This window comes from Trachymyrmex cornetzi, unplaced genomic scaffold (genome assembly GCF_001594075.2).
Source record: "Trachymyrmex cornetzi isolate Tcor2-1 unplaced genomic scaffold, Tcor1.1 scaffold156, whole genome shotgun sequence".
NCBI classification, from domain to species: Eukaryota; Metazoa; Arthropoda; class Insecta; order Hymenoptera; family Formicidae; genus Trachymyrmex; species Trachymyrmex cornetzi.
Window position 1 is genome coordinate 31921 of NW_017296157.1, and position 16325 is coordinate 48245.

Here is a 16325-nt window from a genome sequence, read left to right on the forward strand (position 1 = left end):
TCTAACCAGCGAATGAGCAAAAATAAGTCAGTTATATAGTCGTAAATGTTTCATAAAATTGTTGACGTTTTGAATCACTGATGTTGCGCTAAATATTAGAAAAAACATTCATTAGTCAAAATTGTCATTTAAAAATGACGATTAAAAATATCGATTTATCATGTATGAGTTATTTATATTACATATGTATAATTATTTATCTATAATAAAATAATATTCCTCGATAACCGCGTAAAGTAACAAAAGTAAACAATGAGATTTTAAGAACAATTCAGCTTATATTTTATCCTTTAAAATAGACATTTATATTTTCCGCTATTATGTGTTGCATTTAGTCGTACTTCATGTTCTTCTTGTTGTACAGCTTGTAAAGGATGCCAAGTTGATTGATGAATTACTAGTTTTACGGAAACGAAATGGTCAAAGGCAAAAACCTATTTTTGTCCGGTAATCTATTGGAGTAATGCATCACCCGGTCTTCACTTGTCATAATTCCATCCGTTCTGTTGGATGCCGCCTTTCGTAATCCAGCAAGGTCACTCAATTCGACCATTCAACGAGATCATTTCAGCCAATTTGCAAGTTATCGACTAACAGAATCGCATTTAAGAATATAAATATCCGCTATTAGACATAGTAGGTAATTCAGTTTGTTCGAATCCTCTACGGAATCTGTGGGGGATAATCGCGGGATAATCTTCGGCCGCATTCTAATCAAGAGAATGGAACCAAAACGAAGACCGCTAATTGCCTCTATCTATCACATGTTCCTAACTCCATTACCATTACGTAAAGCCAACTTCCAAGGCGTTACAATATCCGCGAATATTACAATCCCGGGCACGCCCGTTTGTCGATTGATCTTCACCGTCATCCCCAACGCGCGAGTTCTGCCGATTCCGTGCGCGTGTGTACAAAGCACACGTAAGTCCTGATCCTCATTATCTTTGCTCTTATATCTCTCGGCAACGACCACCATCGAAGAAGAGAAGCCGAGCGACCTTATGATCGCTTCGGGAATTCTTTGATCTGACGGTCGTTACGTCACTTCCGTTATGTCTAGTCGTCCTTTCGCCGGTTCCTACCGGCTAGTCTGATAGTCGCCTTTCCTCCCAGGCCTCCCCGCAACAGCCCTTGCCACTCGGTTCACGCGACACCCAGACAGACTCCGGTCACGTACAATATACCCAGAAGCGTTCTATACGTGGTGATCGTCCCTGACGGTGTATAGACCGGCGCGACGACGGCGGCGATAGTAGGCCCGGCTGCGCGGACGACCAATCGCGCCGCACGACTAGTGGGGATGCTGGTAGGTGCGTCGCGACAGGGGGGTGAGAGGGTTTCCCACCGCCAACGCCGCCGTCACCGTCGCCGCCGCCGCCGACGCAGGGGGCCGCAGCGCCGCGAGTTCTCCCGTCAGAGAGCCGGCAGCCCGCAACGCGAGTGTTGCTGCCGAGCTTTGATAATCGAGAGGCCGCAACAAGCACTGTGAGAATCGTCGCCGTCGTCGTCGCCCTCGCCGTCGCCGTCGCCGTCGCCCTCGCTCTCGCCGCCGTCGACAGCAGGGGACAGGGCCCGTCGAGGAGAGGAGGATTTCGCGTCCGTATACGTTTTCCGACGTGCACTCGACGGAGAGGCTTCCGCATTGGACAACGAAACGTCGTTCGCCGTCGGAGGCCATCCGTCGATCTCCCTACGCCGGTCTCCGTGTAGTTCTCTCGGACCCTCCTCTCTCTCGTTCGGTCTCTCGCCCGTCCGCTCGCAACCCCCGTCGTCTTCGGGACGCCCGGTGTTGTAGCACCGCCGTACTCGATACATAGAGACACGTATAACGTCAAACGTACGTCATTGTGCTTCACACGAGTTCTATCATTCCTCATCGCTCTCTTTTTTTCTATTCTACCTCTTCTCTTTTACCTTTCCTATTTCTTTCCTACCCTCTTTCCTTGCCTACTACTTTTCTCTCTACGTTGCCTCCCTCCCCCCTCGCTTTAATCTCACCCGTTCTCAATCGTTCCGATCTTCTGCGTCTGGTACAGTACTTTTCGCGGTGCGCGAAAGAAGCGAGAGAGGTGTGCCCCGCTCCATCTCTCGTTGGGCCTCGAGAAAGCAGACGAAGGGACTGACAACTTGGAGACGGACAGTCTCCAACGCGCGACATCCCCCTTTCCTCCGAGGGACATCCCGTTAGTCACGGGCGACGTCATCGTTCGCCTATTACCGCAGTGGTAACAGCCCTCCAGGATACTTCCGGAACCTGGAATTCGGTTCGTTCGAGGCTACCCCCCGGCTCGTGGTACCCAGGAATATTGCTGGGGGAGTGTAACGAGTAACCAGGTGAGTACGCTACTATACTATTAGAAAGGCCGAGGGCTCGATCGAAATCCGTTATCCGCCGCCGTGTCGGCGACCTACCATTTAACCGGGTCACGATGGCAACGACGGACGGACAGACGGACGGTTGAGGCGTATGCAACCCTGACGAAATTTCTGCTGACGATTTTCTCGCCTGCCATATGACGTATGGATTTTATCGGTCGGCACACCGCCCGTCGCCACTACCACCGTCACCGCTATTGCTGGGTGTCTCGCGAGAGGGGGTGATCTGTTACTAAGGGGTTGCACTGCAGTGCACGGTACGTGGTGGGGTGGTTTCGTCCCGAAAGTTTCACCGGGATGCAATCAATTCTCGTTCGCCGGTCATCTTTATTACTTCTGGTATTGGATCAACTCGTAACTCGATATCTTCTCGATCTTTTGATTAAAAGCAAACGAAGAGAAAAACCTTATCGACAGTGCTATCTACTCTGATGTCTAACAGAAGGTACCGGCATCATCCCACCTCATGACCACAGTGCATTTCGCATGGATCGATCGTGATTCGACCACGTAAGACTTTCGGCTGTTCCCCTCGTCTTGACTCCAGTCGAATTTGGATCAATGATCTAAGGACTATGCGGAGCACCCGGCATTGTGCCCGTCCTGCGCATTAAGCCCGTTAGGATGTAATAACGTTATACGGAGGGCTCGTGTAATTCCTGCGCAATACCGGCTTTGTCGACGTGCGTGCGTGCGGTACGGCCACGGCGCCGACTCGTCGAGGAGGCAGCAATCTCCTCGTTGGATCGTTCCCCGACGATCTTCCACCCGCGATCGTAAAATATTGGAAATTCCGCGGACCTGCAAATTCCACAGTGAATACATGAGGCTTCCCAGACTCCCCCTTCCCGGGGAAAACTGATTTCCCTTTCTACAGAAAATGCTCGGCCTCTCGTAGGGTTTCGACGGGAATCTCATCGACGTTCGGCTTAACTGCAGAAAAGTGCGCAGGGCCGCCCGTGTGCAGCCTTCGCCTTGAGATCTTCGATTTGGCGACCGGCTAGTAATGTTTGATTTCCATTTGAATTCTCGTACGCATATATACATATCTCCGAATCCAGATACGACATATACTGCTATGAGAATTGTTGTAGATGTTAGAAGAATAGACTTACGAATATTTGAATCTCATTGAGAAATAAACTCCAAGAACTATTCTTGGGAATTATTCAAAAGTTTGTATTAACAATAAACATCGTACGGATTTCTCGGAATTGACTGAAGTGGAATTGGTATCTCCTTCTCAAATTTGTAGTCGCAGGTTTATGAAACGAATAGGATCGTTAATGAATTCTGTATTGTATTGCCACGACACTGGAGAAGTTTGCCGAGAGTTTTCAACGATTGATCGTCCATCATAAAGTTTCCCCAGTACATACGTTCGTCGACCATAAAGCGAGTATTAAAGGGTAATATCGAGACTATGCAGTTTGTATGGAGGAGGAATTACGGCCGCATTTCGACATAAGGAATAGGAGCGAGGCAGGAGGCAGAGCGGCACTTTGTATACCGCCAACCCTCTTGGTATTAAGCTTCTCCTCGACCCCTGCTACTTCTATTTCGGCTCCGACTCCATTTCATCTCTCATCTTTCGTACGCAGTGCAGATGGAGCATCCATATGAGCGTACGGAGCCATTTGTTAGACAGACGGTACGATCTGGCGCGGCAAAAGTAGATTTAACGAATAATCAGAGCAATAGTGGGACACGAATCGACCGGCTGGAGCTTTCGTTCTTTGTCTCGACTGACCGCGTTGGATACGTTAATTGCAATTAGCACCATGCGTGTAGCGTAGTACTTACACTAATAAAGAATAATGGTAGCCATGATAACGTTAAGCCGGAGCTTTGCCCTAACGGGATATGAAAATTTAACCTCACGAAGATATTAGAGTCGTTTTTTACTTTATATTTTCTTTCGCGCGAGACTCACCGTGATAACGTAATTTTCTTTTCGTTTACTCTAAGTATTATGATCTTGGCTATTTAAGATTTAAAAGCTGAGTATATCGCGTCAGTGATTGAATGGCCGTCGTGAAAAGAAGATTAAGTGGCGGCGCTTAAAAGGCCGATTAGATTTAAATGAGAAAGTAGCTGCAGTCTAATGGTGAAATAACTTCTCACCTATCAAACGATCAGCAGACAGTCGATAACCAGATTATCTATAACTATTATTTCCTTTATCGCGTGTTCACAGATTCAATCAAAATTACCATATCTGGATGTTCAAATTGATTAAAAAATAAATTCTTTTAAGATCAATCATAGAGATATCCAAAATCAAAGTTTGGACATAAAATAATAACTTATTGATTTGGCATTTTTCGTCAATTCATGTTAGTCAGAGTGAGATAGCATATATCTTTTTTTCTCTCGCACTGCTGTAGCCGCAGAGTGAGATATAACATATCTTCTCTCACATTCGTACGATTTTAACGAGAAATGCCAGACTTCTTGTTATAATTGGACTCCGATTAAAGGATCTCTAATTGTAAGATAAATTATTGGCTGTGCCAGATTCCTTGTTATAATTACAGGGTTTCTAAGATTAATCATTGATCGTTGATGATATATAACATATTTATGAGAGAAATATATCGATCAAGATAAAACATTGCGCATAATGGCAATCGAATATAATTTTGGGATAAATTTCTAATAACGGTTTTATATTAGCTTATAATATTTTGGGCTAATTTCTGATTGATCATCAACTGCGCAACCTTAGCATCTACGGAAATGAAATACTTGGTATTTTTACATCGTAGATATAACTACCTAAGAGATATATTGATTAATAAATAGCACGCAGAAAATTACTACAGAAAAAAGATTATTTCTCAAGGCTCTCTCATGATGTATGATGTTACAGCAATGAGTACCACGGACCCTACCGGGGAGGGTGGAGGAGGGGGAGGAGGAGAAAGCGCCACAACGACTAACGTCGAGCAGACTCCATCCCCAAGCACGCCGATCACCGGCACCTCCGTACCGATGCAGGTAAAATCATTGAATTTATAAAGTATCGCAAATATTTCTAAAATATTGCCTCAATATTGCGGAAGTGCACATAGCACACGATTTCATGCATGGTGGTTCATCTTTTAAACTGTACTTACATTTCCCTTCGTGCACTAAACTTCTACAACAAATAAACTCGTATTAAACTAAATAATATATACATAAATTAAGCATTCATACATATTTTTTTGGTCATAAATAAACTAATTACAATTAAAAAACATTTATTTACATACTCGACGTCTCCATTTTCTTAAATAAAATACTTTCTTATATACAAATGCATAAATTTGAAATGGCCGCATTTCGCGTCAAAAAAATGGAGGCGAATTTGCGGTACTTTATAAATCTAATGATTTTACGTGCAGGCGACCACTCAACAACAACAACAACCGCAACAACATCCGCCACCGTCGCCCTTGAGCGGCTGCTACCTTCTCGTGGTGCTTCCTGAGCCTCATACCGCACAACATAAGGACCTTATCCTGAATCGCCTCGCAAAAGGTAAGATGTTTATTTTATTCAATTATAATTAAAGTTTCGCAACCATATACGCTTTTTGGTATGATCATTCTTAGTAACAGAAAAAGACATGAGTCACACATATGCGGGGACACACACATGTAATAGAAAAAAATTCTCTTTTAGCTTTCTATACGCAAAATATGGCTTCACACATGAAACTTCGGTACGCGTTATCAGTCTAACGGCACGCATTAATGCGTACGATTATAGCTGATAGACACGTGTTTATTGTTACGATTATATTGCAATAATTATTATATTCCTGTGAAAATATCGAGATTTAATCATGTATCGGATACAACAGTTTGTCGACGATACAAATGGCATGCTAAAGCTTGATTGAGAATGCATTTTGCGATTGCACATTGTTAGATATCAAAGGAACAAACATAATCCAATGCTTTTAGTAAAATAACATTTTGTTATCTTCAATTTCCATGTCTGTCAAAATCAATCCATTTCTGTGGTTAGTTTCAAATTGATTAGTTTAAATATAATCGTATATTAACGTATGCATTTAATAAATAATAAACTATATTTGAGACAAATTTAATACATTTTTTAAATTAAATTAATGACATATATATATATATATTGTATATATATTTATTGGATAGGAGCAGTGGCGACCTATAGAAAGTATTAAAAATTGGTTATAATTCGACATTATGAAATTTAATCAAGGTTGCAAAAAATTCTTTGTCCTAAAATTCCATAATTTTTCTTTGATTTACAGACAAAATTTCCTGGTTTTCAATAATATTTTGAAATTTTTTATATTTTCCTAATTTATGGAAGCGATTAAATATTTAACAGAGCAATTTAACATATTTGCATTTAATTATTAAGTTGGTAGTATTCCAAAACTGTGTAGATGTAACATATGTATGTCAAATATTCTTTAAAACCAAGAATTTTAATTTTCCAGACAATTTTGCAAAATTCCCTTACTTTTCCTTAATTTCTTTGATCGTTTTCAATTTCCTTGACATTCCCGTTTTCCTCGATTTCCAATTTTATAGCAATCCTGTGAATAGTGTAGTGATTCGCGATTGTAATCATCTTCCTTTTTAGCGGTCGTATCACAACGTCGCGTTTCCGGATTAAGATCGCGCATATCCGTCGCATTGCTTACTTCCTGGATGTGTGTATACGACTGTGTCTGTCTAACGGTGTTCGTCATCCGATTATATTCCTTTCGAGATATCGGACAGGCTCGACGAACAGTTGGTTGCTAGGCGGATAGTAAAACGGACACACGTATTCTCTTTTTCTTTCTCTCTTGCGAAGAAAATCGTCATGGCGCGCAACTCGTTTATTCCTAATCGTCTGCCAATTAGATGTTCGATATCGAGCCGCTAATTCCTCCGCGTTCATATACGTTTTCCCCACAGGCGTGTATGAATGATGGTTGGCGGTGCCGATATAAAGCTTCTTTCAATCGCTCGAGAAAGGTACGTGTTTGTAAGTGGCACTATGATATTAATTGGCAAACATTCGTTCGTTTGCGGTTTACCGTAATTATACGGCAGTAATGCAGGATCGATAAGACAATTCCATTTCCTTAAGGCTCGTCTTCATTCAAATCAATCGTGCCGATACTAGTTTCTTTTTTTTAAATAAAAATAGAAGAAGAAGCCAGTACGCTGATCCACTTCAGTAGGGATGAACCTTTACACTCGTACAAAACGTAAGAATTGAATATTTTAAAGTTTTTACATTATTATTGCAATCTTAACAGTGCTGTACTCTAATTAGTCAATATTGTTCCTTATATAGATGTTTAATTTTTAATTTCGAAAGTCCGCATCATAGGTACAATCTTTTCGAATATTATACGTCAAGAGAAGTCTTATGCATTCTTATAAAAATACATAATCTCAAGAAAAAAAAACTTACGTAAAGAAATGTTCTTAAATTTCTATATCGTTAACTTTAAATAAAAAATATATTTTCTACAGTAATAATTTTTTAAGTGCATCAAAAAATTAAGAGGAAATACTATGTAATCTCTTATATTATATCGCTTTACAATTATTATTATCGTCACGAAATTGTCGTTACAATCGCTATATACGAATATGTGCTTGGGATTCATAATTAGCGACGCCAACGTGGTCCACATATTAAATTAGAAGCGATAAAAAGGAAGCATAAAAGGACCAATAAAAAGAAATATGTTATACGCTACGTCCTTTCGATAAAGATAAGTACAGTACATTGTGGTATTTCAATAATAGCAGGGACATCGATTTCAAATTGATCAAAGTCCGTTAATAAAAAATTTATATCAATATATCTTTTATTACGCGCAACTAATTTGTTAATTAGAATTTTTCTTCGGAATATGTATTTCTATTTATGCACGTTTCTAAGGTACTGATATAACATTATGTTCCCTGCAGTTGAAATAATGGAATTTTGTAATATGTTGCTTTTCTAGAATTCAGAAAACAAAATTAATGTATTAACACTGCGTTTTTAAAGAGAGGAGGAGAAAGAGAGAGAGAGAGAGAAAGAGAGAGGGGAAGCCGACGCACGAACTCCGTACTCGTGTTTTCCGCATTGCGCCAGTGATGATTTTTAACGACGCGCTTGTCGACTTCGTTTAACGTTTATTTGACAATTTTTCAATCCTTTCGCACGCAAATTCTACAGTCTGCCTCGCCGCGGTCGTTTGCATTTGCGACGATGATTTCGCGAAAAGCCGTCCGATAATAACATCGCTGTGTGCGTATATGTACGTGAGCGCTGTAACTTTGCCGTTAATAGCGAACCATATTCATATAGCGTACATACATAGAATTTAACCTACGATTAAATATTGTATACTCCGATTATGTATTGAAGTATTCCATTATATAAACGTAAAGTGTATGTTTATTCTGTAAATATAATGAACGCAAAAACTGCGCGCGATTTAATTTCAAAGCTCGCAATATATGTATATATATATATATGTACATATAAGTCTAGTTATATATATATATATATATAACTAGACTTATTTAATTTGTTCTTTTGAAAAATTAGTTACACAGAAGCACAAAAAAATTTTTTCGAAAACAGCTTAAATCGGAGTAAGTGTTTTTTTATAGATTTTGAGTCACTGTATCCGAGTTCGTAAACTGTTTTGTTCCATCACGTTAATTTTTTTAGATATAATCAAGAAAAATGATGAAAAATTTGTGAAAATTTAAACATTTAAGGAAATTGCAGCAAAAGTAAATATAACATTAAAATGCCGTCACAGAACTGATTTAAATATATTTTAGCAAGTTTAATAAAGTGTAGGAAGCAAAAATTTTGCTTCACTGTTTATAGATATTATAGTCTATATACGCATCGCGTAAATTCATACTGATGTACTTTGTGCCCAACTCTGTGGCGCTAACATAAAAGTAAAAATTAATATAACTATTTCTGGAGCTGAAAAAATTGTCCACAGCTCACGCAGATAGGTTATTTGTTACACAATATATTTTATACCGATTTGTTTTCTAACGTATTATATATAGACTATAATATCTAACATTAATAAACCAAAATTTTTTTGTTTCTTATACTTGTTAAACTTATTAAAATACATTTAAATCAGTTCTGCGACTGTATTTTAATGTTATATTTACTTTTGCTCTTTCCTCAAATGTTTTAATTTGCATAGACTTTTCCATCATTTTTCTTGATTATCTGAAAAACTCACGTGATAAAGCAAAACGGCTTACGAATTGGGATTCAGCGACTCAAAATCTATAAGAAACATCTATTTTGAGTTGGTTCTTGAAAAATTTTGTTTGTAATTCTATATTATTGGAGCTTCTACTCACTGCAGCCATCTTGGATTGTGACGTGTGAAACGAGAAAAATACATAAAGAAAATTCTGGCAAACCACATTAAAACGTATTTTTTTAATAAAACAGCATTTGCAATTGAATAGATTTGTAAAATGTAATTGTAAAACTCCCTTTGTGTTCCAGTAGTTAACAAATAACCATATATTTGAAATTGAATTATGTCTAACCAAAAAAAGAAACAAGTTATATGACAGCTATCAAATCAAGATAAATACGATTTTATTTTGAAACAAAAAAAGAATTCAGTATATTTCAGTATATTTTACGAGTGTACTCTATCAAATGCAAATATTATTTTATTAAAAAAAAGTATCTGCTTTAATATATTGTGCAAGAATTTTCATTGTGTTTTCTCGCTTCTGATATCATGAATTAAAAAATCTGTGCTGAAGAAGCTTTAAATTATTATACTTATAGTCAGGAGTTTTAAATTATTATATTTATAATAATGATTATAATCATCACATATCTCTCACATCTAATTCTGTTTTTTCTTCTTTGCACTTTGCCAATTTCTTTATGTTTCGAAGTCAATATTCGGATCTTCGAGATTACTTGTGCAGTCGCGTACGATCATTAAGATTCGCTTTACTTTAGACTTACACGGGAAAATAGTCACGCAAAAACATTCCCCGCGCTTCGTGCTGCAGTATGATTTGCTCTTTTCTTCATCAAGAAGTGCAGGAGCTCTTCTTACTTCGTTCTCTTCGTGTGGATCTTCGTATGGACCTCCTCTCCTGCTTCGCGTAAATTTAGCGGTAGATTTCGAGCCTGTGAGACATTTGCCGCGCCATTTGCCGCATGTTGCGGGCGTTACCGCGTGCTCGCGGCTTCGCCGTGTCCTTAAATACACTCAAAAACTCGCGCGTACGCTTTTACGAATCCTCTGGTTCAAGCTCGTTGAGCCCTCGTCACGCGAGCATATTTCTAATTTGTTTTTTTTTTTTACTACCTACGCTTATCCACTACGTATTTTCTTGCTCTTCAGCAAGATTCTAATTGCACGTTCAAGGAGCTTTACAAGTGCAAAGGCGGAAATAGGAATTTACGCAAGATCGAACTTTTATCTTTACGAATTTATATTGCTTATTGAACGAAGCTAATGACTTAGAGTATAACCTAACATACCGTAAAACGAGACTTTTGCAATCATAACTGCTTTATGATGTCCTTATGGGTTATACCATTTCTCCGCAAATGTCGAAGGTCCTGAGAATCTCCGGTTTCGACAAAGAAGAAATTTTGTACGCCCCAGCGAGCCTTTCAAAGGCAAATTGCGACCGCTTTTGCGCGCTCACAGAGTTCGTGGATCGCGAAATATATCGCGGGATACGTGGTATTAGAATTGCGGGGGTACGGCGTGGCGTTTTGAAAGGGATATTTCCTGCCCGGTATTATCCTTTGCGACGCATATTCCATTTAGTCCTAGCCGCCATTGAGCGTGAATTGGTAGGTCCACGTGCCATGCATGTGAAAATAATAATAGCAATTTATTTTCAAGGGACAAACGGTTCACCTTTCTGAAAGGACTTTTCCGTTCGTCCGATGATTTAGGCGCGCTCGTATTAAAAGTTTTATGAATACGAATAGTAAGAAGCAACGTGTTCTATGCAAATTCTACATTCTTTCCCATTGTTCTCTGTTAATTAAATTCTATTAAATATCTCTACATTTCCAATATCGGTATGGTTAATGCAGTATGCTTATATCGTGTCCATTGCATATATATCTTGCTCATATTTTTACTTTGTTGATAGCGTGATGCTATATACTTATTCTATTTATAGTTGATCGAGTAGTTGATAAATGGCCATATTTACGGAGCTGTCTATTGGAAACATATCGATAGATTTTGATAAGTATACTTATAACAATTATTACAGTACATTGTGATTTAAAAGATATACACATTTAATATATATATAGTCAAATTTTTTAAAACTATAAATTTTATTTAATAAAATAATATTTTTTAAATAAAAAGAATACTTATCTTTAAATATTTAATTAAAATAAAAGTTAGCATTGCGACAGTTAGCATTCCTACGACACCTCCATATCGTTTTTTCTCAAAGTATCACATTCGCGGGATCTTCTCGATCGATCCTTGTTCATACAAGCGCGTAAAAGTGTGCACACGTGTGCACACCACCTCATGTTGTACGTCTATTCTCTGCTCGACGGACGAGGGTTACAGGCCTTAAATGTCTGTTTGTATTTATAGAGCTACGACATGCATTTCGGGGAACCTCTCCTTTCGCCGATCTTCGAGGATGATATGCGCCCCTGATGTCGCGTTGCCTCTTAGTCAGCCTCTTTATTCGCGAACCGGAATTCGTTCTATGAACAAATGAAAAGACACCACGGCGTTCCCTTATATTCTTTCTTATCGCTCCTCACAGATCGGCATTAGTCATGGCGGATAACAGAAATAGATATCAAACTGTACTCAAAATAAAACGAAGAAACGCACTTTTATTGGTCCTATTGAGATATATTTAGTTTTAATGTCTTTTTTAATGCAATATTGATATGTTTAAAAATTCTCGAATAGAAAAATACAAATATATTTATACGTTTTTTATATTGAAGTCGTCCTGTGCTTACAAAAATTTGATAATTTGATGATAATTTTACGCATAGATGAATTTAACATAATATATTAGTAGTTATTATGGCTAATCGCGATCTAAATATGGATTGCCTTGAATTTATTGACACTGAAAATGGATAAGAATGTGTCCTCGGAGCCATTGACCATATCGTTATGAAGGTTCAGCGTCATGTGCACACGACTTCTTGTACCGATAGCTTTTTTCTGACTATTGATATAGTTTTATATATAACCGCATTAACCTAGGAAATATCAATCACAAAAAATATGTCTGTTAACAAAGCAGCCGTGAAGATTACGCAAATTAATAATAAATTTTCTTATATATAACTCCTTCGTCTTAATAAAAGATTACAAATTTAATATACGTATAAAAGACAAAGAGAGCGACTCATAATACATATATTATCTCTCCCTCTGTCTGTCTCTTTTTCTCTCTTCCTCTCTGTTTGTTATCATTTTTTACCATAAATATATTTCCATGTTAAAAAGTATTTTTTTTTTGCCACAGAAGTTTCATTGACCAAGCGCGCGCTGAATTCAATTATAATTTCGCCAATCGATGCGCCGATTCGTTATTTATGACGATAGTAATGTGAATTGAGGGGTCCGAATATTTCGTGGAACTTCGATTGTGTCATGCGAAACTTTGTACGCACGCAACTCGTCTCTATATGGCGTGCGTGACGCACCTTGCGCCATACTGAGATGCATATTTTATTAGGGAACAGTATCTATTATGAACGTCAAGTGAGTACATGGTGATAGCTCGCCGTAAATAATACGGTCAATCTTCTCGGGATAAGGAAAACTGATGTGAAACTTCGATGATATTCATACATATGAACCGCATTTAGAACCGCGATACGTGAGACATGTTTTTTCGAAACTGAATCATTCGGAATTGAGTTCACGAAAAGCAGTTTCGATCGCCGATACCAATTTAGAACCGGGGTGAATATACGGAGCACCTTTTTTGCACATATGCTCGATCAATCACCGCGTATTTTCGTCATAGATATAGATTCGGGTCATCGCCTCTAAGTGTCCACGTAATTATCGGTATACCTGTATATCAAAAGTTCACACGTCGAATGATCGATCGTGTGTGGCGATAATCGCATATAAGTATGTACACGCAAAACAGTATCCTGGTACGTACGATTCTCATGTACTCGTACACTGCATGATACTCAATAATGTTTGGATTACGTCGGCTTTCCGAAATAATGATCGGTTAAACCGTGTTGTGTGTGTTGTGTTTATGTACAGCACATCGCGACTGTTTGTTGCTGCAATTTGGTAAATATCTCTTAACGCGTGAAATGTCTCGACCTCAAATCAGAACCTGTCGTTACAAACGTTTTAATTAAAGGCTCTGTAAATTTTTGCTGCGTTAAACATTAAAATTTAGGGCAGTTTATATGGGAATCATATTATCTATAGAAGATATCGATCTGGAGGAAGCTCAAGACATATAGATACGGAACAATGTGAAATTAGTTTCAATTGTGTACTGTTCTCAGTTAAATTGCTCGGTACATATAGTAAGTACATTATGTAAGTAGTTTCCGTAATAATAATAATTTCTGCACTTAAAGCATGTATATATTATGTAATGTATAAATAACTTACATATGCTATCCTATTGGATAAAATGAATGAAGTTTCCTATCATCTATGAAATTACAAAATAAATTAAGTAAAACAATAAATTGCCAAAATTATATTACAGTAAGACAGTAAAGTAAGATTCATTATTTTGTTATACATCACGAAAATATATTTATATATTTCTTTTGAAATTACAATAAGCAAGTATATTTAAATTAGAAGATTTTTTCTCCGTGAAATATTTGACAAAAAAATCGCTCGTATAATTTTTAATTTTTATTTTCTGCTTCATAAATATTTTTATAAATTTTTAAATAAGTATCATTTATTATGGACAGTAAAGTATAGAAAAATCGATGCGTGGCTTTTATACTATAAATGTGTTGAATCATGTATATACTAATCAACGTAATTGAACATTATTTGCTCATGCTACACTGTTATTTTACAACGATAAACTAGTCATTTGCGAAATTAAAAGGATTTTTAACGTCATAAAAAGCGCATGTAGATTCGAGTTCCTCTTTAAGAGATCATTTAAAAAACAATTAATCGTATTATTCTTCAAATAATATTTGTAATATTAAAGTCAAATGCAAAGAAGTAAAATGAAAAAGGTCAACTATTTTCCATCATCGATACTCGCAGAAATTAACGTGCCAAATAAATTTCAACACCAGTTGGAATTTTCCATAAAATTTGCGCAATGTTAATGGGTAACACGTGCAATTAGCGAATAACGCGGAACTGCGCGCCGCGTTGGCATTTCATTAAATACAAACTTATTTTAACGCGTTTCTACGTCTGTCGCGTATAAAGAAAGGATTGTGAGTTGTAACAGAATGAAATTTATATCTATCGTTAATAAAACAATCTCGATTTAAAATATGACATTGTATTCTCATTCGAAGGAACATGACGTTATTAAAGTTTCGTAAAAAAAGAGATTATGTGAAAAGACACAATATAGCATCTCACTGGAAAAAGAGTCTGGTTGCATTAATTGGAATATTAGTTGAAAATGGGCAAATCTGAATTTTGTAAAATTTATTATAATTCTAGTGAGATAACCAGAATTCTGATTTATGTGATCAGAATTTTCTGGTTCGTTCATTTTCAACCGAAATTTTCAACAGAAATTTTTCTCAGTAAGGATGTAGGATATCAAGAATGATGATATGAGATCAGCGAAAAAGTGCACAATGGCCGAGGAAGGAAGCATGGAAAAGAAAGGACATGAGGCAGCTAAGAAAAGGACCGATACAAAAAAATGACTTTACAACGACATTTTCGTTTGAAATAAATGTGCCACTGCAGTAATGATATAATTACTGTCGCACCGTATATACCTATAAAGATAATGAAAGTACAAGGATAAAAAATCAAGAAGTCTCTGAAAAGATAGGTTTTCAATAACAAGGGATACAGAAGCTGAAATCGTGCAGAAAATGAGAGAAGAGGAAAGAAGATAAATAATGTTTGAGAAAGAGGGGAAAAAGAGGAGAAGGTAACGAACAGAAAGAAAGAAAGAAAGAAAGAGAAAAACAAAAGGCAGTACAATAATCGGAGCAAAAGATTTGCAAAGGGAAAAAAGGGGAACGTAAGGGGAAAGGACACGTAAGAGGAGGGCAGGAAAGAAACGTGAGGCAGTGAAAGGACGAGAGGGTAAGAAGGTTGCAAAAAGGAATAGGGCAACGTCGGCAGTGAGGGTGAACGAGAGAGGGCGAGAGTGTAGCTGTAGGTTGATGCGGCATGCGCATGTTGGTACCTGCCTACGGCCACATCCCCGCAGTCCCAGAACTTCGATCAATAATCCATCCACTCTGGTTCTGAGTGAAAATTGTCGCTAAGCCGAAATAACGATGTCATTTTATCTTCCTCGCCACGTGCGATCGAAGCCGAGCGTCAGCGTCCGTACATAAAAGCAGAGAAAGAAAGAAACAGGGAGAGAGAGGGAGGAAGAACAAAGAAAAGTGCATTGTACAAATGTATAGGGAAACTTGAGAAATGAAGAAATAGGGAAGAAACAGGGGAGAATAATGATGAAGACCAGTTAATCGGCGAAATGGATCGTGGTGCACGCAATAAAGTCACAATTAATGAAAGAAGTTACAGAGTGACATCTAAAGAGATAAGGTAACCTTAAATTTTTAAAGGAGGAAGAGTAATGTGAGAAGTATCATTACTGCAACTTCCAGCACAAGAAATTTGCGAATTTCACTTTGCAATGGTCTTTGCTAAATTATCAAACGATTCAAAATGGAAAATTATACTGTAATTTATACAAGGTATAATTTACTGACACAGTCTAGAGCTA

At 37.8% G+C, this 16325-nt stretch overlaps 1 protein-coding gene across 1 annotated transcript in view; it reads left to right on the forward strand.

The window, feature by feature from the left end:
- The first annotated feature begins 1565 nt into the window (after positions 1 to 1565).
- Positions 1566 to 16325, forward strand: part of LOC108758289 (microtubule-associated protein futsch) — a 56314-nt gene continuing 41554 nt past the window's right edge. The window contains exons 1-4 of the mRNA XM_018503166.1: positions 1566 to 1840; positions 2040 to 2337; positions 5252 to 5379; positions 5769 to 5904. Of these exons, the coding sequence (XP_018358668.1) occupies positions 5254 to 5379; positions 5769 to 5904 (262 nt within the window). The 5' untranslated portion in view covers positions 1566 to 1840; positions 2040 to 2337; positions 5252 to 5253. The remainder of the gene's footprint in view (positions 1841 to 2039; positions 2338 to 5251; positions 5380 to 5768; positions 5905 to 16325) is intronic.